The sequence below is a fragment of the Pelodiscus sinensis genome, chromosome 3 (genome assembly GCF_049634645.1).
Source record: "Pelodiscus sinensis isolate JC-2024 chromosome 3, ASM4963464v1, whole genome shotgun sequence".
In the NCBI taxonomy this organism is placed as follows: domain Eukaryota; kingdom Metazoa; phylum Chordata; order Testudines; family Trionychidae; genus Pelodiscus; species Pelodiscus sinensis.
In genome coordinates, this window is record NC_134713.1 from 58,356,141 (window position 1) to 58,378,631 (window position 22,491).

General features: G+C 39.9%; 1 protein-coding gene across 6 annotated transcripts in view; it reads left to right on the forward strand.

Annotated features, from left to right (window-relative positions):
- Positions 1–22,491, forward strand: part of BCKDHB (branched chain keto acid dehydrogenase E1 subunit beta) — a 239,865-nt gene that overhangs the window by 188,015 nt on the left and 29,359 nt on the right. The window contains exon 10 of one of the 6 annotated variants that reach the window (XM_075923806.1): positions 12,638–12,691. The exons of the other annotated variants lie outside the window; for them this stretch is intronic. Within the exon in view, the coding sequence (XP_075779921.1) occupies positions 12,638–12,676 (39 nt within the window). The 3' untranslated portion in view covers positions 12,677–12,691. Of the gene's footprint in view, positions 1–12,637; positions 12,692–22,491 lie in introns of those variants that run through there. 6 annotated transcript variants of the gene reach the window in all.

The following is a 22,491-nucleotide window of genomic DNA, read 5'->3' on the forward strand; positions in this document are numbered from 1 at the left end:
AGTGGGACTGTACTTTGTGCACTACATGTTCTGAGCTTAAGTGTTTTGGTCTTTATTTTGTTTGTCTATTTTTATACTCTTTCACAACCACATTTTGTCATAATGGAATAGCAGAGTTCCTGGTATAGTACAGAGACCTAACACAAGGAATATATTATGCACACTTTTTTCAACCTGAAATGTTCTCCAGTGCTGATTATTTTTGGCTTTTATTATATTATATTAATACAGTATGAACAGTAATGGGATTTTACACTATGATTTTTTTGTGCATGGGCGTGTGTCCAAAGCAAAGCAAAATGTGAAATTGAGGGGAAAAGAATCAATCATATATTGACATGTCCGTTTTCTTTGTTTCCCTTTTCTCCTTATTGAAAAATGAAATACTTAATCAAATGTCTTAAATTTACAAAAGCAACAATTATAGGTGAAAAAATGCCATTATCTTATCATTCTTGCCTGTTGCATGGCTTTTTTATTCATTAAAAAAACCCTACATTCAAGTAGTATATAGAGGCTGACTTACGAGCTACAAAGGCAAATCAACTCAGAATTTAAAACCAGGCTGATTCTTGGACTTCTGCGTGTTCTGCTTTTCCTCGGTTTTGTAGCATATGTACAGAAGTGGCGGCTTTTCTCTTTTGCAGCGTGAACGAATAGGCTGCAAGCTGCAGAGCTGGAATACATGTTTCAAAATCTTTTTGCAGTTCTACTACTTTTAGCTAACACTAAACGTGATAGGCAAGAGAGTAAACCTGGGAATCAAACTTAGGTCACTGTTAAAATAATAAAAAATATATGAAAGGAGAAATGTTTATACATATTTTCTGTGAAAATTCTGAGCTATTAACTGCATAGATTATGCTTAATATCTTGCACAGGGTTGGTAATTTATAAATACATATTAATAATCATAATGTAAAAAACCAAAATACTAAACAAATTTAATCTCTTTTGGAGCAGATTACAAAATTAGATAAGGAAATGGAGTATATTTAAATCAATCTGAACATTAGTATTTTGAGTCAGTGCCTGTAAAAACTTTGCTAGAATGAGTTAAAATGAGCACAGTATAAGCACAGAGAAATAGACTGGGAAATGGGTAAAGGCTGTATGAAAAGATTCATCTTTGTTAGACTCAGTTTACTTAACATCTTCATTAACAATCTGAATGGAATAAGAAAGAAAATTAATGATCACACATGATATTTCATTAGTTCTCCTTTTTAGGTTTTTAGAAGAAAGAGGTTAAAATATTCAGGTGCACATTGTTTAGATTCACTTGTAAAATTAGGATTCCAAACTAGGACTCAAAACTCATGCTAATTTTTTTTCTGCACTTTCCAACAGATTTTTCTTCTGGTCCTACATTTCTATGATTTTGTCATATCCTGAATGACTTTGGGCAAATTGCCTAATCTGCTATGTGCCTCAGCTCCCTATCTATAAAATGGGGATAATAGTTACCTACGTCAATAAATTGCAGGATAAAACAATTGTTTTATGTTTATGAGGCACTCAGGTACTATAGTGATGAGAACTCTTTAAGTACTTAGGGAGCGAGGTAGATAGTGACATGCATAGGTGCATGGTTAGAGAAATATTTTGTTTTGTTCAAAATAGTAAGACAGTTGAAGTAAACTTTCTCAGCAAAGATTTCAAGTGATTAACAAAACAAGCCAAGTTCAATATCATTCAGTATGATAGAGCTTGACATCAATCTCTCTCTTCAGTAAAATTCTAACACCTTTTTCTTCTCATTTATGAAACTGTAGTGTCAGTTCACTTTTCAAAAGGTGTTGCGTTATTATTGCCAAAGTTTTCTTGGCATCTTCTTTCATATCTTTCTCCTTATTGGCCCTGACTAAAGATTCTTTTGTTGCTTCTATTTCATAAGGACACACATTGCCATATTCTGTACTGATTGTAGAACAGTGTTGGAATTAAGGCTTTCGTCCATCCTTATTGAGTTTCATTCCATTAAGTTACAAAATCAATTCTGTATTTTTCTGCAGATGCTGCGTGTGGCATGTGGAAAAGCAGTAGAATGAGATAAACATTAAAAGGAAGTAAAAACTTTTTGTGTCCACCCCCTCTTTGCATTTATCTGTGACATATCTATCCTACTGCTTTATTCATCTGTCATTTAAAATGCTTGCTGGAAAAAATGCTAATTTGTGAAAAGTGCATTTTAATTTCAGATTATTCAGTTGTTGAACTGCTTTCTGATCTTTTTATCATAAGGGAATATATATTTATAGCTTAGTTTTGAAAAAGGCTTCTAGTTGGCTTTTGGTTTTGTTACCTTGTTTCTCAGTTTATTATCGGTTCCATGAATAGCACTTGTGTTTCCTTTGAAAGGGGAAAAGAAAGGGGCTGGATGTTTTATTTTCTCTCCATTGGTATCCTCATATTCATATAGAGTTAATTTTTTTTGTAGAATTTGTAGGTTTCCCCTATAATTTCTTTCCTCCTTTTGTGTATTCCTCAGTGTTTCTTTTAATGCTCCCTTTTCTCTCTGCCCTCTGTTGTGTTTAAACAGTTGGAAAAAACAACATTAATGCTGAAAACACACCTTGGCCTGCAGCTTTTCTTTATATTGGCTGAGAAAAAAATTACTGGTTGTGGAAGAACTATCAGCAGATTAATACCCTCAGCCTGCTTTACATCATAAAAATACAGCTCCTCCATGAACCCATAGTCAGCATGGATAATGCAGTTTTTCAGTCAAAAGAAGGTGGACAGAGCAATAGGATGCAGGGTAGTGTGGGCATACCACGTGTATTATCTAGCTGAGTTTGGGAATAGCTTACCTACACTCTGTTGTGCAGGCAAAGGAGTGAAGGTAAAGGCAGTGCACCTACCACTACCTAGTCAACTAGTCATTTTCTTTCTTGTCATCATGTGGGTAAACAGTATTGCTGGCATGACAACTATTGCAGCTCTGATGCAGATGAAATGGAGGCTGTAGAATATTTCTGCTGCTCTTCATGAATTACCTTTTTCCCTCAGGCTTCCAATTCCCATGGAAATCTCCAGTGCACAAACTGTGACAAGCTATGGTAAGGATTTGGTCACAATAATATACCTGGTACTAAAAGCACATCAGAGTGCTTGGATTGGCACAACATTTTTATCAGTTTGTTTCTTTTTAACCTTTGCCAATCCAGGAAATATTATACAGGTTGTACCTCCCAAAACCAGGACTCTCTCATCTGCAACATCCCTGGTCCAGCAGGACCATTGATGTTCCTGAACGAGAGAGCCCCCAGGCAGAAGGGCCTGCAGTTGAGAATTCCACTCACGGCAAGGCTGGTGGTAGGGGGGTCAGAACCTCAGCAGCCCAACAGTGGTAGCGGGCCCATAATAGCAGGACAGGAGTAGCCTGGTAAATCCAGTTGGGGCTGGGGCAGCCTGTGCATGCCAGTCCGGCAGCAGGGCTGTGTGCTGGCCTGGAAGTGGGGGCAGAGCTGCGGCAACCTGGCTGGCAGTAAGGCCAATCTGTGGCAGCCCCACAGGGAAAACCTGTCAGGGGTTGTGGCAGTGGAGCTGGGGCTGCAGCAGCTCTGCTGAAGCCGCAGCAGGCCAGCAGCCTGATCAGGGCTGACCAAGGCAGCTCAGTCAGGGCCACGTGTAATCCAGCAGCAGGGCTGGTGCTGCAGCATCAGCTCTGTCAGCGGGGCCAAAGTAGCCATGTCGCCCAGCCTGCAGTGAGGCCAAAGGAACCACCAATGGAGAGGCAGCAGGCTGAGGGGGCCAATGGCAGGGCATCTTCCCTGGTCTGGTAAATTCCCTAATTCAGGACCACCCAGGTTCCAAGGGTGCCAGACCAGAGAGGTCTAACTTGTAGTGGTACGTGGAGTCTCAAACACAATGTGCCAGATCCCCACCTTTACATTGAAACTTCTCCTGAAAAACCACTTCCTCCATGGCATCCAAAAACAGTACATCATAATGAATATTATTTTCTACTACAGGATCTCCCCTAAACAGGTAATTCAAGTTAACTCCCTCCTCTGGACCTCAAAGATAAGTCTACTACCTTATATGTTGACATAATTTACATCACTCGGATATGAGAAAGCCACCTCTCAAGCAGCACAAGTTACAATTAAGTGATGTGCAAACCAATGCTGTATTGGTAGAAGCTCTCCTGCTAATAGAGCTCCCATTTCTCACAGAGATGGAGTAATTATGCCAACATGAGAACTCTCTCCCATTGGCATAGAGCAGAGCTACTCAACTTTGGAAGCCCTGAGGGCCACAATGATACAGCACATGCCGAGGGCCGCAATTTAAGTGTGGTTGCATATACATGCAAATATATATGCAAATATATGCAAATAGCTTCTTTCACACTGACAGGCATGAATACATAGATCAAGCCTTAAGCTGCAGTGCCAGTCCCAAATGTGGCCATTGTGAGCCAGTCAGCACCTCTCAGAATCTGCCCACATGGCTAAGCAGCCAGCACTTCCCACAATGCCCTGGCACTCCTGGCACCTCCTCTCTGGGGGCTAGAAACATGGACAATCTGTACCTGTCTGTTCCAGCCAACCCATTTGCCTGCATCTTTCAGTGCTCACCCCACCTGGGAGACACCTCACCATTGTGGATCAAGTTCCCAGTGGAGGCCATGTTCAAAGGATCTCACCCACGGGCCATATGTTGAGCCCCGTGTAAACCCAAACTGCACTGTATGTGGGCCCGTGCATATTGAGTAGCCCTGGCATTGAGCATCTTCACCAGATGTGCTACAATAGTGCAGCATAGCGCTTCTGGTATAGACTAGTGGCGCTTAACTTTTTTATATCTGTTTTTTAAACTGTAAATTCTTTGAGGGAAGGGATTGTATTCAGATGTGTGTCAAGCATAGTGCTAAGCACGTTACTGGCACTAAGCTAATATATAAAGTGAAAAGAGCAGGTAGGTGCAGCAGTACATTTCTCTTTCATCTTGCTTTTCTTTCTTTGACTCAAGAATACTATGCGTATTGAAAAGCACAGGGAGGCTTTATAAAATGTTTTTATGTTCCTAGGTCAACAACTGCATTATGTTTTCAATTTACAGGAGTTCTGCTGAGAAAAGACATAAGGTCTTCTCTTAAAAGATGTGGCAGTGTTCTGTCAGTAGCCATGCGAAGGAGTCTTGGATTTGTAGTAGGACCTATACAGTCTTTTACCAAGCTACCTAAAAGTGAAGGCGCTGGATTGGCATGACAACTTCAATCAAAGTAGTAAAAGAGAATCTAAGGGTATGTCTACATTGCACAGCGATTTTGGAATACCAGAGGTATCCCAAAATAGCTACCTCACGTCTATACAAGCCACCCGTTATTTTGAAATATTTTTTGAAATAACGGTCATGCTATTTCTCCATCCTGGTAATCCTCGTTGCATGAGGGATAAGGGATGGCTCAAAATAGCAAGTTATTTTGAAATTTGGCACTGTGTAGACGTTTCAAAATAAACTATTTCAAAATACAGTCAAAATAAGATACGCAGTTTGCGTAGCAAAAAGTGCATATCTTGTTTTGAGTTTAGGGTGCTGTGTAGATGCACTCTTAGTGTCTGGCATGATCAGCAAATTTATTACGGTGCGTCTACACAGCACTCTAAACTCAAAATAAGATATGCAATTTGCGCTACACAAATTGCGTATCTTATTTCGAATCTATTTGTGCATCTACACATTGCCAAATTTCAAAATAACACAGGGTATGTCTACACTACAGCACTAATTCGAACTAACTTAGTTCGAATTCGTTAATTCGAACTAAGCTAATTCGAATTAGCGCATCTAGACTTAAAAACTAGTTCGAATTAGCGTTTTGCTAATTCGAACTAGCATGTCCACACTGAGTGGACCCTGAACTGGGGTTAAGGATGGCCGGAAGCAGTGCCGGCAGGGCATCAGAATAGGACTTAGAGCATGGAGCTGCTGTCTCAGGCTAGCCGAGGGCTGTGCTTAAAGGGTCCCGACCCCCACCCCGGACAGACAGTTTTCAGGGGTTCCCCGCTTGCAAAGCAGTCCTGGCTTGGAGTGCCCTGAGTGCCCACAGTCGGCACATCACAGCACTCGGCCATCAGCCCAGCTGCACTTGCCGCAGGCTGCCATCTGGGGGGGGGTGTCAATCGGGGGGCTGCAGGAGAGCTTCCACCCCGAGAAGCCCACAGAGCCACCCCAGTCCTCATCGGGGGCTCGTACCCCATTCCTCCCTCACCTCCTTCCACTTACCCCTCCCTAGCACCCCTTCCTGATGTACAAAATAAAGGACACGTGTGGTCAAAAATAGAAACTCTCTTTATTGAACAAAACTGGGGGAGACTGGGAAAAGGAGGTGGGAGAGGGGAAGAGAAAGGGTGGAAGAGGGGAGGGATACTAAAATGATCAGAGGTTTGGAACAGGTCCCATATGAAGAGAGCATAAAGAGACTGGGACTTTCCAGCTTAGAAAAGAGGAGACTGAGGAGAGATACGACAGAGGTCTATAAAAGCATGAGTGGCATGGAGAGGGTGCATAAAGAAAAGTTCTTCATTAGTTCCCATAATATAAGGACTAGAGGACACCAAATGAAATGAATGGGTAGCAGGCTTCAGACTAATAACAGAAAGGTCTTCTTCACAAAGCAAATAGTCAACCTGTGGAACTTCTTGCTGCAGGAGGCTGTGAAGGCTAGAACTATAACAAAGTTTAAAGAGAAGTTAGATCAAGTCATGGAGGTTTGGTCCATGGAGTGCTATTAGCCAGGGGGTAGAAATGGTGTCACTGGCCTCTGTTTGTGGAAGACTGGAGATGGATGGCAAGAGACAAATGGCTTGGTCATTGTCTTCGGTCCATCCCCTCCAGGGTACCTAGTGTTGGCCGCTGTCGGCAGACAGGCTACTGGGCTAGATGGACCTTTGTTCTGACCCAGTATGGCCATTCTAAGCTCAGGGTCGGGGGTCTCAGTGGACCACCTTGATTTTCATGAAAACCTGCTCCTGGGTGGGCAGCAGGCTGGCAGCTATCCTGTCCTAGACGGCCACTTTCCTGTGCCTAGTGCGGAGGTCGTGGATGAGGCCCACAATGTCCGCACTAGACCAGGCGGGCGCCCGCCTCTTGCGGCACCGGGCAGGCTCCCAGAAGCCGCCAGCCTGGTCCTGGGAAGAGGCGGAGGGCTGGGTGGCAGCGGGTGGTTGGCTCGAGCCGTGCCAGGTGCAGAGTCTGCTGGCTGGGTGCTGGCAGGCTTGCACCTGGCACGGGCACCGTAGCTAGCCCGTGCCCCTTTAAGGGCTCCGGGGCCGGGAGGGGGGCAGAAGAGTTTCCCTGGTGGTGCCCAGAGTGGCCACCAGGGCAAGCTTGGGAGGACTAGCCTCCCACTAGTTCGAATTAAGTGGCTACACAGCCCTTAATTCGAACTAGTTAATTCGAACTAGACGTTAGTCCTCGTGGAATGAGGTTTACCTAGTTCGAATTAAGCGCACCACTAGTTCGAATTAAGTTTGAACTAGTGGTTTGCATGTGTAGCACCTATCAAAGTTAATTCAAACTAATGTCTGTTAGCTCGAATTAACTTTGTAGTGTAGACATACCCACAGTATTTTGAGCCATCTCTTAACCCTCATACAACAAGGTTTACCGGTATGGCAAAGTAGCATGCCTGTTATTTAAAAAAAAATTCAAAATAATGGCAGCTTGTGTAAACATGGAGTAGCTATTTTGAGATACCTCTGGTATCCCCAAATAGCCATGCTGTGTAGACGTACCCTTAGTTCCTAGGTACTGTGAAGATGGGCATCCTAGAAATATTTTAGAAACATAAAGGCTATGTTTTGATGTAGTGAACAGTGGTGGCCACAGACACTGATTGCAGTTCCTTGATCTTCAGCCAGTCAACTCTGACAGAAGTTAAAGAACCAAGAGCCTGTCCTACCGTCACCTTTTGCAGATCTGTTAATGGACCTTCTGGCAGCAGGGGATTAGAATCATAGAATACTAGAACTGGAAGGGACCTCGAGAGGTTATCAAGTCCAGTTCCATGCCCTCACGCTAGGACCAAACACCATTCTAGATCGTTCCTGATAGATGTCTATCCAACCTGCTTTTAAATATCTCCAGTGATGGAGATTCCACTACTTCCCAAAGCAATTTATCCCAGTGTTTAACCACTTTGACAGCTAAAGGAGTTTTTCCTCATGTCCAACCTTGCTACAATTTAAGTCCATTGCTTCTTGTCCTATCATCAGGCCAAGGAAAACAATTTTTCTCTGTCCTCCTGACTATGAACCGTTAATAACTATTCTCTGAGAATGGTTATCCAGCCAGTTATGCACCCATCTTATAGTAGACCCATCTAGGTTGTATTTCCCTGCTTTATTGATAAGAAGGTCATGCGAGACCATATCAAATGCTTTACTAAAGTCTAGGTATACCATGCCCACTGCTTCTCCCTTGTCCACAACACTTATTATCCTACCAAAGAAAGCGATCAGATTGGTTTGACATGATTTGTTCTTTACAAATCCATGCTGGCTGTTACCTATCACCTTATTATCTTCCAGATGTTTGCAGATGAATTCCTTTATTATCTGCTCCATTATCTTTCCTGGTACAGAAGTTAAACTGACTATTCAGTGGTTTCCTAGGTTGTTGTTGTTTTCCTTTTTATAGATGGGCGTGATATTTGCCCTTCTCCAGTCTTCTGGCATCTCTCCTGATGTCCATGACATTTCAAATATAATGGCTAAAGGCTCAGATACCTCCTCTATCAGCTCCTTGAGTATTCTAGGATTCATGTAATCAGGCCCTGGTGACTTGAAGACTTCTAATTTTTCTAAGTAATGTTTAACTTTTTTAAAATTTTAACTTCCAAACCTAGCCCATTTCCACTAGCATTCACTATGTTAGGCATCCTGTCACCATCCATCTTGGTAAAAACAGACACAGACATCATTAAGCACCTTTGCCATTTCCAGGTTTTCTGTTATTGTTATTGATTCCTTCGCACAGACATATTAAGGATCCACTTTACCATGCCCCTTCCTGCCTATGTGGTACAAAGCAGTATAGCAGATTGGAAAATATAAAGTGTGCCAGTGTGTGTTTGTTTTAAAGTTAAATGCTTGATAAATAAAATGGCATTGCTTGTGAGCTTGTAATTACAGTGAAAGTAAATGGAAATTCCAGAAAGTATATTTGTGAAATTCATCTCTGAAAATTACTGTGCAAATTATTGTAACAGTCACTATCTTGAGACCGAGTGAGCCTGTGCTGTACACAGTGTTAGCACTTCTTGCTTCCTAAATTCTTTCTCTCTAATGGTCTTTCAAGGCAACCAAGCCAATTTCCTCTTATTTAAATGATCTCTCAGTGATGTTTAAGTGCTCATCTGTAGGATTCGGTTACAGACAGGATTTCAAAGGATACTTTGGAAAAAGTAATTGAGCCGAGTGAAGGTTGATAATTTTTGAGAGAAGAAAACAATTTGTTTAGAAAAATTGAAAGGGGCTGGGACTCAAGATGGGGACAGAGGTCTACATTAGGGAATCCTTGGTTTGTATTTTGTAATGCATATGTTTGTTTGTTCTTTTTCTTGTTTTTACTCTTGTAATTTCCCCATTCTCATTGTCAAATTAAGCTGTTTGTTTTTCTGAAACTCTGCAACATTTCACTTGTTCAAGCTATTTTAAAAAAAGTCTTTATAAGGAAAGCAGTTATCAGGCCTCATTTAAAAGAAAATATTACAAATATATTTGCTCGAGCTCTAAGGGAAATAGTTTAATGGTAAACTAGTGTTTGTCTTAACTGAGATCAAAATTACCCTTCTGTAATTATTTTTTATAGAAGTGCAAATAAACTGCTCTTATCTTGACAATGCCATTCACACTGCTAATGCCCAAAATGAATACAGTACAGAAACAGGTTTGCTGAATTCAGCACAAAATATGCACAGCTTTTTGAGCCATAGACGTACTGAAAAAATATAGGCTAGATTGTGCACCTGGTGATCATTTTGGCCAGCAATTATTGACATTGATGGGGCTACTTATGTGAATAAATACTCACCAACAAGAGGAAATATTTCATAATTGAACCCAATCAATGTTTGCTCTCTATCGGTCTGACATCTTCAATAAAAAATTGACTGACAATTGAGGAGGAAGAAATTACATAAAAACTTGAAAAACAGTGCAATGCTTGTTTTAAAAATAATGATGGATTTGTCTGACTGTTGTGGGGCTTAATTTGAGAATTTAAGTGGTGGATTTGGTTATTTTGTAATATAATGAACAGAAGATATAATTATATGTACATTCCTTAATACTCAAAACACATTTTCAATTGATGGGATTCATTACTCTTTAATTCCCATAGACATTTGGGATTTACTGGTGTGTCTATTCCCCAAAAGCAGTATTTTAGTTGCTGTGGTTGAACATTGGCTGAAAGTGAATTTCAATTCTATTTGGGATAATGAAATTCTCTATTCAAGTGTGTTTGTTGGCTAGTTGCATTTATCAAGGAACATAAATGGTGCTACATGACATATGTAACTAGCCAACACAGAACAAATTGCATATATTCATAGTAAATGATTTACAGATTGTGCATACCAAGAATTCTGCACTGAAGAAATCTAGAAATTTTGAATACATTTGAGAATTTGGTCATCAGCTCCAACAATTAATAAGCAAGAAAAAGGCAACATATTACTAAAGCACATTTGTTACACATTATTTTCTCAGCTCTGCTAGTGAAGGGATGCAAACAGTTATGGCAGGGCATCATTTTTAGCATTCATTTTTAAGACATAGACTGTAGGAAAAACAAATTATTTTTCAGTAGCCATTAGTTTCCACTTAAAGGATTGTACTATATTTAAGAGAAGCTCAGCCTTCAGAATAATTTAAGGGAGACCTTTTAAAACACGGTTAACATTTTTATTAACATGGTTAACATTTGGATTTGATTATGTATTCAGGCAGTCAAGAAATAGCAGAGATCTACCACAAAGTCTAGTGGGAGTTAAGAATTCCATTATGAGGAGCTACACACAGCAAGAGCAATAAATTGTGGCAGTTTAATATTACATGGAGCAACAGGCTTAAAAAGTATGCAGCAGAGAGAGGGAGAGATGGAGAACAAGCAGCAAAAGCATGTCAGGTTGCTCAAAAAAATCTAATTCTAAATAAGGCTCTCTTGTTTGGGAATAATAATTAAACACGTAGATTTAATCAGGAATAGTTAAATTCACATCTTATTTTTTATTAATTTTCATGCATAAACAAACCCTATCTGGAATGATAACGCTAAAGCACAATAATGTCAGTTTAAAGTAAGCATTTAAAGCAAACTATTCAATTACTGATCTTCTTCCCAGATGGATTAGGGAAGGCAATTGGAATGAAATCCAACTGGGAAGGTGTGTTAAGGAGGAATTGGGAATTTCTGTGGAGAAGGAAGAAAAAAGGGGGGAAGGCAAAGACCAAAAAAAAAAGGAGACTAGGGAAGGAAGAGGGGAAAAAAAGGACAAAAATAGCAGTCGGTCCTAAAGATAATATGCTTTCCCTGCGTGGAGCTAAGTGTAATATGGAGATTAACAAATGATTACAACTATGATAAACTAATAGTTTAGTTATCGCTTAAATCTATGTTCTATCCTTGATCTATGTGCAAGCCTCCCATTCATATCAATTGGAGCTATGCTGTGGATTGAGGAGATTATGCAGTTCTAACTATCTGATACCGAGGAGCTAAAACATACTTCAATATGCCATAAAGATTCAAAATGTGTTCAATATAGGCCATATAACTAATGAAGAATGCATTGATTATATGTCATTTTTTTCTCTGAAGTATGGCATGGAGCATTGTAAAAACTTTTGTTGATTGTTTCTTGTTAAATAAATTGTATCTAACATAAATTAATGGTTTCCTGTCGCCCTTCATGCTCTCTGCCCAATAGATGAATTTGTCATATTCTTAATATACATTCTTTCATACTAGTTAGATTTTTTTCATGGTGCAAATATTCTTTTGTAAGAAAAGTTAGTTCATAAGCTACAGTGCTAGCATATAAATATAATAATTGTGAAAGAAAAGCTAGTTATATAATTACAACCAATTATTGAATATATTTTTGATTAGACAACTCACGTTTCATTGAAATGAAACTACAATACTTTACTAGATTATATGTATGGAGAAAATAAAATGAAACCACCTTTTATAGAAAAAATAAAGATTAAAGCACAGTTGAAATGATATAGCCTGAGCAATGAACTCATTAAATATAAGCAATTAAGGATTTTTTTTTTTTGCACAAAAGTTATCCAATAGTTTCATGTGGCATGGTTTATTTTATCAGCATCGGCAATATATGCAGCGAGATTACTAAATGTTTGCAAGGTTTTAAAAGTGAACACATATTTCAGCAAACTCTTAAATGGAGAGTTCTTAGTTCCTGAGATTTTTAGTTTAATGGTAAATTGTAAAATCTGGGAAAATTTAAGTATGTGCACGATCTCCCTTAACAAGCATTATGTGTGATATAACTAATTTTACATGTAATATAATTTCTAAATACCTCTTTTAAAAGTGACTCCCAAACTCCCAGTTTTCAAGTAAGAAACTGATGTAGACTTTTTCTTTGCAGAGTGGGAATCAACTTTATAAACATCAGCCACCTGTCTAGAATCCCTGAAAGCCTAGATGCACCATTTAGTAAATGCTGAAGTTGTAACAGATTCTGTCCAAATTGTGAGTTCAGTCTTCATCTTTCAAAATTAAGGAGAATTATTCATTTTCTGTTCAAAATTCCTAAACAAGAACAGCAAGGGTTAAAAAAACCATGATTCACAGTTGTGAGGCTCTCTATTTTAAGTGCCAATAATGTGAATCTAGAGTTCTGTTGCCATTCAAATTGAGCCATATAATCCAAAATAAAGTTTCAGTTAGTTCATGTAGACACTAAGGAAGGCCGTGTTTACACTACAGATAAGATCGAAGCAGGCACATTTGATCTTCTGGGGTTTGAATTAGCGGGTCTAGTGAAGACATGCTAATTTGAACTGAGAGGGTGCTCCTTCTATGAGAAATAAGGGAAGTCGAAGGGAGAGTGTGCTCCCTTTCACTTCCCGCAGGATGGACAGTGCCAAATGGCCGATGTTAAAATACTTTAACTTAAGCTATGCAATTAATGTAGCAAAGTTGTGTGTCTTAGTTCAAAATTATCCCCTAATGTAGGCCAGGAGCAAGAAATATCATAAAATGACAAATCATGGGAGCCAATTTCTAGATAAAATAGGTCAGAAAATACTAAATGATCAGTGTAAAAGATATTAGGTAAACATAGTGACAGGCAAATGAGTTCATATAAGTATTTTACATGGGCATAAACTATGGAACGTTTCAGCATCACACTAGTATTTTCATACTTTGTTTTACACTTGAGTGCCTTATGGCACATAGGAGTTTCCAGGCCTAGCGTATGGCAGTTTTTTGGCTTGATAGCTTTTATCTGTTCCTAAGTGGCTTGTTTGATCTAAGACAAACTGCTGTGTTAGGTCTGCCAGAATTTGCTGATTTGCTACTCTGTTTAAAAAAAAAAAAAAAAAAAAGAAGTTGGACAGCGTAAGCGACTGTTAAGTGACTGGAGTTATGACAATTCTATAGATAACAATGAAGTGACTAATGTTCACAGTTACATAATGGGATGAATAATTGAGTTTTAGTTTTGGCTCTTGGTTTACTGATCTGGACACCAAAGCTGGGCAACAATTAGTGCTTAGATTTTAGCTTACCATGATCAGCCCGGTCTCACTTGCTGTATGACTCATTCCCACCTTTTACCAATTATAAGGAGGCTAATTATTTTGTAAGCAAGATGCAAGCTGCTTGTAGCTGTTGCTGATGTGTATCATAATAATCCACATTAGATTTATCTTTCATCTGACAATAAAGGTAATCATTCTATCAGTTGCTATAAAAGGGATTTCAAGAGTATGACGAGTGAATGTATTGTGCTAGCTGTCATCATCAAATTGTAGATAAGTAATCTGTTTACTTAGAAGGTCTGCCTTGAAAAAGGGGGTCCATAGGTAGGTAAAAGCTGTCATGACAATAATTTAACTATTTGTCCTATTTACATTATATTTGAAGGGGAAATGTAGAGTGAATTTTCAGATGCAGACCCTAAATTTATATACCCAATTTTCTGATTGAACAACCCCTTTCCCTTGTTAAGCATCTAACTATAAATATTGTTTATGCACATTTGCAAGTATCTGCACAAAGTAATTTAGAGGCCAGCTGAAGATATTTTAAAAATTTAGTCCTTAAACTTAGTATAGCTAGCAGCTATTCAGCTGTGGTGCAGTGTTGTGTTAAAAATGAATTCAAAACAAGACTAAAACTCTGACTCTGTTCCACAGAAGATCAAAGTTTTAGTCATCTCTATGGAATCCATCCAATGTGGTTGACACTTGAAGTTTAATGGAGTGTGTATTTCAAATAAAGAATTGTTTAAAACCGAAGTGGTTTTATTTGAAATGAACTTGTGATGATTGGAACAAGTTTTTATCAGTTTGACTCATGATTGCTTACAAAGAGCTGTGTAAGGAGACCAGATGGTACCTAATGATAGTGCTGGATTTCCTGTAAGACAGATGCAGATTCAGAGACAGAGTGAAAAGATGCTGTTTGTTAATATCAAAGCCAGTCCTCTGTCCTTGCATAGGCAAAATACCCCGAGACTTGAATTGGAGTTTTGTGTAAAGCAGATGTGAGAGTAGCAGGATTGGGCCCACAGAAACCAAAACAAAGAAGCAATTAACAAGAGAGTAAGGCTAGTGTACACTGTCAGGTTATTTCAAAATAATAACTCCCAAAATTACTATTTTGAAATAAGCTTATCCTTCTTCACTAGGAGGAGTTATTATTTTGAAATATCAAGCCCATTATTTTGAATAACAGGCTTGGTAATGTGGATTCGCCTTGTTATTTCAAAATAAGGGGAGTTATTTTGAATAACTTCCCAGTGTAGACATTCACTAGGAGATTAATTTTATTACTTTTGTAAATGCACAGCCTAGTGGGCCATCCTTCTATAATCACTAAGAATAAAAATCAGGAGCTTGTGTATAGCTTCAGTATAACTTATTTCATATTGTTTCCTATTCAAAATAATGCTCACTATATAACAGTATAATAATACTGTTATATTATAAAATTACCTTTATTGACAGTATCAAGCTGGAATAAATTTGTGTCAAAGCCTATTGACAGTGCTTTAGTCTATAGTGGTGCAAACAGTTTCCTTATGAAATGTTTAGTACCAAATTCTGAGAAACAGACATGTTTCAATTTCAGTATAATCTGTATTATAAAGAATAGATAAGAATGCCTGTATGGTGCCGAACACCATAAACTCTTATTGACTTAAATATCCAATAGAAAGTGAAGGCACTCGGCACCTCCTAATGCTGACACATTTAGATCTTGCTTATGACATTGCTTTTTGAGAATCGGAAAACAAAAGAGCAGATCTTTAAATACAAACATTTTGTAATAGTAAAAAGGATGTGTTTGAAGCTATTTAGGTTATTTATGTTATCATAAGATTAAAGGGAAATAAACTACCTTTATTAAAATACTAGCAATTATTTAATTTTAAAAAAAAGTTATACAGCAGAAAATGCATATTGTCATGCATGTTAATTATCACCATAAACTTCATATTTTTCTACTTCTATTACTTAGAACTAAAAGGCAATTAATTACTCCACATTTTTTTAAGGATAGACCAAGGTAGCAATTAACAAATGGATCAACCTTTCAATTAAGTAGCATTTTAAAGTGTTATTTTCTGGGATAGCTCAGTAATTGTGTTAATTGCTTCCACATGCTCAGGTTTATAATATTAGCTTTTGAATTTAACATTCTCTTGGTGATTGCATGAAGTTATATTTTTACTGTAGATTTTTATCAAAATCCTTATGTACAAAATGTAAAATCTGAAAATATGTTGATCTGAATAGATTAATTCCCTTTTTATTGAGCTGATCTGTTTATAATCTTTGGACAGTTATTAAATATTTTTCTATAACTTAGGAAAAATTGAAGCTGCAAGGAAAAGTATTACTTTGCAGTTTGAGCAAAATCAAAATATATGGGTAAAATATTCATTTTCTTTACTGATGGATCAGTACATTGCCATTTGAAACCCATGCTTTCAGGGGAAGAAACAAATATCAAAACACTGGAAAAATGCAGTGAAAAGTATGTTGAACATAAAATGTCAAATGTAGCTTGTATAAATAAATATTTTGTTTCTTGAAGTCAGGATTTCCCTATAAACGTTGCTTCTGCTTAGAAGTGTTGACATTAAGAACAGTATTGAATAACACAACAGAAACTGCATATGTTTAATTTTTGTCAATTCATGCACATATTTTTAGAGTAGAAAATATTTAAGGAAATTAGAAAATATACAGGAATTATCTCCCTCATGGGGTACAGTCCTTGGTATTCTCAAACTGTTAGATATAATTCATTTGACTCAGGGAAAATGAAATAGAAGTCCAAACTACTCTGACTTGCATGTAATTTGTAAGTTGATCTCTGTTATAAAATCCTGGGGGCTTATATAAATGTATTTATAAATGAATTTGCTTTCAATTTTCACTTTTTATGATGTAATCTTGAATCATAAAACCTCAGACTCAAGATATCTGAACAGGGAAGCAGAAATATCAGTAGTGGTGAAATCTAAAGGAATACAAAGAACAGCTTTTGAATAAAAAAGTCTAAGGACAATGCTGATGGTGTTGCTGGAAAAAAAATGTGAAAGCTACATGCTTTTGTTGGACAGCTGAAATAGATGAACACTAAAGTATTTTATGATTGGCTGCTGTTCTAAATGCAGCCAAACTTTTACTGTTCAGCATTGTTGTCGAAGTTATCTGCAAGCCCAAGTTTCTGTAATTAAATCCTGGAAGGCCCCTTGGGTGGCTAGCACTGACTGGTGTATTATTATTCAATAGAAACAAGCATCATGTTTCATAGATGGCATATCAGTCTCTTTACCCAATAATTTTTTAACAGTTGTTCTTTCTTAAAAAATAAACTGTATTGAAAACATGTAGAAATTCTTGTGCTTGAAAGCCACTGTATATTATTAACTAATTAACTAGATTAAACTGAAAGTGTCTGCAGCCTTGCAACCCCATTAACTCTTGGATCTGTAGCCAGCATGCCAACTTATTCAGAAGAAAGGCTGGATCTTCCTCTACAAATTGGCAAATTCTCTGCCTTAAAATTGAAGCCTTGTGTTAGACTGGCTCTAGGTATTGTACCTATGGGATTGTTTCTTCCTCTGCAGTCATTATCTCCAATAACAGTTATATTTAATTTGAATAATGAAAGTGCTGAGGAACTGAGGGAGGCCAGGGCATATAGGAGACAGAACTTTCCCAGGTACCCAAAATGCACTATAAATAAGAGTGGCCATAGACATCACCACTTTCATAGCTGACCTAATTTCTTCAATAGTGATAGAGATGCAGCCGTGTTAGTCTGGTCTAGCTGAAACAAAAGACAGGACTATGCAGCACTTTAAAGACTAACAAGATGGTTTATTAGGTGATGAGCTTTCGTGGGCCAGACCCACTTCCTCAGATCAGTATGTGGAAGAAAATTGGCACAACCATATACTGTATACCAAAGTGATACAATAATAAAAAGTGAACAGATATAAAATTGACAAATCAGATTTAAGAACAGAGGAGGAGTGAGGGGGGAATGGAGGAGTGAGGGGGGAAGGGGAAGCTATCTTTGTAATGGGTGAGATTCCCCAATTATCACCCCAATGTCATCACCTCACAGACACTAACCTTCCCCCCTCAGCCCTCCTCTGTTCTTAAATCTGATTCGTCAATTTTATATGTGTGTAGAAGGGGTGTCCTTGCCGGCCCCCGTTCCGGGGTCCTCTGACCACGTCCCATGTGGGCTTGGTTCCCACTCAGTGACTAGTCTTCCCACTTTCAAGGCGGTGGATTCGGGCTGTCGGTCGTGCTTTAGGTAGTCGCTCTGCCGGTCCTTAGCTCATACGTTTCTCCCCCTTAGGGAGGGGGAGGGAAAGGGGGGCCCGGGCCCGCCCTCACTCACGGGCCCCAGCCCAGGGCCCTAAGGACGCGGAGATATTTAGCTCCGGTCCGGCTGACGGGGCTCCATGCCGAAACGCGTCAGCCCGCCAGCTCTAATGAGCTCTGCCCTGGGCTGCTTCCTTTCCCTCCTCAGGTGCCATTCCTCCCCCTCCTCGGGGCGGTCACCTTTGGCTCGTCCGTCAGGCTGGCGGTCGGGCGTCCGTATGCCCGCACCTTGCTCTGGACTGGCTCCACAGCCCAGAGGACTGTCGTGGCCGGGCTCCAAGGGAGGTGGTTTCTCCCAACCTCCGCCTCTTTGGCAACAAGCCCGCTCGCGGCTGCCGCACGACTCCCCTCTCTCCCCCTCGTGAGCGGAAGGGGGTCCATTTTTAAATTCCCCGCCCAGCGCCCACCTCCGCCTACGTCACTGGGCGGGCGTTTCCCCTATCGCCCGTCCGGTCTCCCCATTGGCCGGCTCCCCTGTCACTCAAGGCGGGGAAATGCCGCCCCCGCTGTCTCCGCGCCGTCCGCCACAGCGCTACCGCTTCGGGGGGGGGGGGGGGCGGCCGGCTTTCCCTGCCCCGGCGCGGCTCGCGTGCATGCCGCGCAGCCCCGGCAGGGCCCCCCCCTTACCCCCAGGAATGCCTGCTCGGCGGCGCCCCAGGGACGGGCGGGGGACGCCCCGTCACAATGTGTTCACTTTTTTTTGATTGTATCCCTTTGGTATATATGGTCCTGCCAATTTTCTTCCACATATTGATCTGAGGAAGTGGGTCTGGCCCACGAAAGTTCATCACCTAATAAACTATCTTGTTAGTCTTTAAAGTGCTGCATAGTCCTGTCTAATGTCTTCAAGATAGCTTACCTTCAGTATGTTCTTCCCAGACAATGTTCCCTCTCCTTAACACAGGTATGCATTTACAAAAATTGTTAAAGCGCAGTGAATGCAAAAGTCCACATATGTGACAAATGATTACTTGGAAAGAGCACAACAGCTGGTCAGGATGTTAACCCTTTCCTTTCTCCTCTGCAATTTCTGCACCTCTTGAACAAGGGGATTCTCTTCAAAACAGGTTGAGGCTTGATGTATGATGTGATACCATTGCAGTCTATTGCTAGTTTATCGGATCAGTGCCTCCCTTCTTAAGATATACTTCCAGAATGTCCTTGTAGCATTTCTTCTCTCTCCAAGGGTCCTCTTACCATGTCTAAGTTGAGAAAAGAGGACTTGCACCAGAAGGTGAGTCTCAGCCACCTGCACACAATGACTTGCCAAGCAATCTTGTTATTTCATAATCTTTGCCTTTACACTGGTGATGTTAGCTGCAGAGAGAACATTGACATAGGTAATTAAGATGACTTTGGTATGCCATCCATGTCTCACAGAAAAGAAAAGTGGGGATGACTACTGCATTGTAGAGCAGAATATTAGTTTCCATTCACAGATCAATGTCAATAAAGACATACTGGAGCAATTTTCCAAAGGATATGCTGGAACCGTGGATCCTATGTTCAATCTCCATATCAAGATTGACGGTCTGGAAGAAGTGGCTACCAAGGTAAGGGAAATGCCCAGGCTGTGGAGCATCTTAGCCTTCCCTATGTTGAGGGAATGTCCCAAGCGATACTAGGCCCTGAGAAGAAATCTAGGGTAGATTGCAAGTCAGCCTCAATGTGTACGAGGACAGAAGGCGTTATTGTATCTACACTGTCCTTTGCATCTACACTCTCATGTCGACAAAGTAGCTTGTTATGTTGACAGAACTGGATGTAGTCTAGACATTCTTTGTCGACAGAAGCTTTGTCGACAGTATCTGTCAACAAAGCCTCTGTAGACAAATGCCTGTAGTCTAGACGTACCCTTTGTGACATAGTCCTTATTTACTTTAATGGGACTAACCATATAAGGATGTTTTAAAGGGACTTAAGGGTTGGAAGTTTGGGCTGCAGTTTCACTGCTATTATTTTTTTAGTTAGATGTATCTAAGGTAGCTCAAATGTGTCTCCTTCAAAAGGAGGCTGGGTAGCTAGCTGTCTCAGATGGTTTAGACACATCAGATCCTGCATCCTGGCAGGGAGTTTGATTAGATGATGCTTGTGTTTTTTTTCCAAATCTGTGATTCTGTATATACAGTAGTCACCTCAGATAGCAGTATAGACATATCTTAAGGGCTGGTCTTCTCTGGGAACTTAAAATGCCATGACTCTTGGGAATATAAAAAATCCATATCCTTGAGAAATGTAACAATGCCGACCTAACCCCTCATACACTGTGTTAGATTGACAAAGAATTTTCCATTGAGCTAGCTACTGTTTCACAGAGAAGTGGATTACCTATGCAAATAAGAGAACCCTTCCCATTGTCATGGGGTAATGTCGACACTGAAGCATTACTGCAATGCAGCTATACCACTGTAGTATCATAAGTGTATATTTTCTTAAGTATGAATTCAAGACATGGATGTTACAACCCTTTCAGAAATTAGAAAAAGTAGTGAGTATTTTTATATGTAAATGGTAAAGTTCTACATATCTCAGATCTTCACATAGGATTTTAGGCTACCAGAAGGAAACATCTGTTTCTATTCACTGTATACAAAATCACCTGCAGTTTAAAAGGATAAAACATTCCTGAGGATAGAAAGTCTATATTATGCTCAATATCATCTCTTGTTTAATTATATATTTACATACTTTGCTTCCTAATTAGAATGTGAAGAGGCCTCTGCTGCCAACTAGATTCCATTTCTAGGAAACACTGACTCTCAATAGAGGACTGATTTGTTTAGTTTATCAAGTGGATTATCTAAAACATGTCATCATGTACTTCTAGAAACCCTTCTGTGGATTACTGGGCTCCTGAGGGCATGGCATACTAAAAGACATAAAGTGTCCCAAGCACCATACAATGGCAATTGCTGCTCCTATTAATCTACCTTAGTGAAATCCTCATCTATTTTTAATAAAGTCTGATAAATGTTTACCAGAATAAACAGTTATAAAAGAAAATTACACCAAGCTTGATAAAGGCAGCCAAAGACAGTGTGGAAGTTTGAAAGGTCCAAAGCTTGTTTGCAATTATTAAACTGCAAATATATTAAAGTGAAGTTTAATTGCAGTAGACAGTTGGTCAGGTGCATGAAAATGAGTCACACAAGGATGGAGTTTAAAATGTCACACTGTAACTTTATTAAATTTTATCTTTAATGGGGGATGTAAACATCCCAAATTATGAGGCATTTATTTGGGTCCAGTGTGGTATTAAATGACTATGTGTCAAATAATGAATATTGTAAACATATAAGATATCTCAGCTACACTGTGAAAATGTAATGTGTCACAGTAGAGGCGGGCTTCTCCTTTAAGGTTTTGGGCAAGCCAGCTTTGCTTGAGTATGAAACCTGCCTGGCACAGAAGTCAGATTGATGCCTATAAATAGGACCGTATGAAATTCATGTCCATTTTGATCCATTTCAGGGTCAGGGTATTTTAAAAAATGGTAAATTTCCTGATTTCTGATATTTAATTCTGAAATGTTACAGTGTAGTAATTGTAGAGGTCCTGATCCAAAAAGGAGTTATGAGGGGTTCACAGGATTATTCTCTGGGGGTTGCGCTATTGCTACTCTTACCTCTGTGCAGCTGTTGGCAGCAGATCTGCCTTCAGAGCTGGGTAGCTGGAGAGCAGTGGCTGCTAATCAGGAATCCAGATCTGAAGGCAAAGCCACCAGCAGCAGCAGAAGTATGCAGTGGTGAAAAGGGCTCTGCACGGGCTGGAGCCACCCAGCCTGTGCCTTCCTTGCCATGACTGAAGCAGGGAGGTGGGGGAGGGCAGAGGGCTGCAGCACAGGCTACTGGCACTCCGATTGGGGTGAATGTGCATCCCTGGGCACACCCTCCAGTATGTCGCTGCTGGAAGTAAGGATGGCATGGTATGGTATTGCCACCCTAACCTCTGCACTGCTGCACTCTCTGGCCATGTAGCTCTAGAAGCAGCACTACAGAAGTAAGGGCAACATGGTTATAGTATTGTCACCCTTGCTTCGGCACAGCTGCTGGCGGGATGCTTCCTTCAGAGCTGGGCACCAAGTCAACCTTATACCCACCGCTCTCCAGTTGCTCAGCTATGAAGGCAGTGAAGAAGTAAATGTAACAATACTGTGACCCTCTTAAAAATAACCTTATGAACCCCCTGCAACTCCCTTTTGGGTCAGGACCAATTTGAGAAACGCTGGTCTCCACCATGAAATCTGCACTGCATAGGGTAAAAGTACACAAGAGGCCAGATTTCATGAGAAGGCACAAAATTCCATGGCCCATGACACATTTTTCATGGCTGTGAATTTGGTAGGGATCTGCCTATGAAG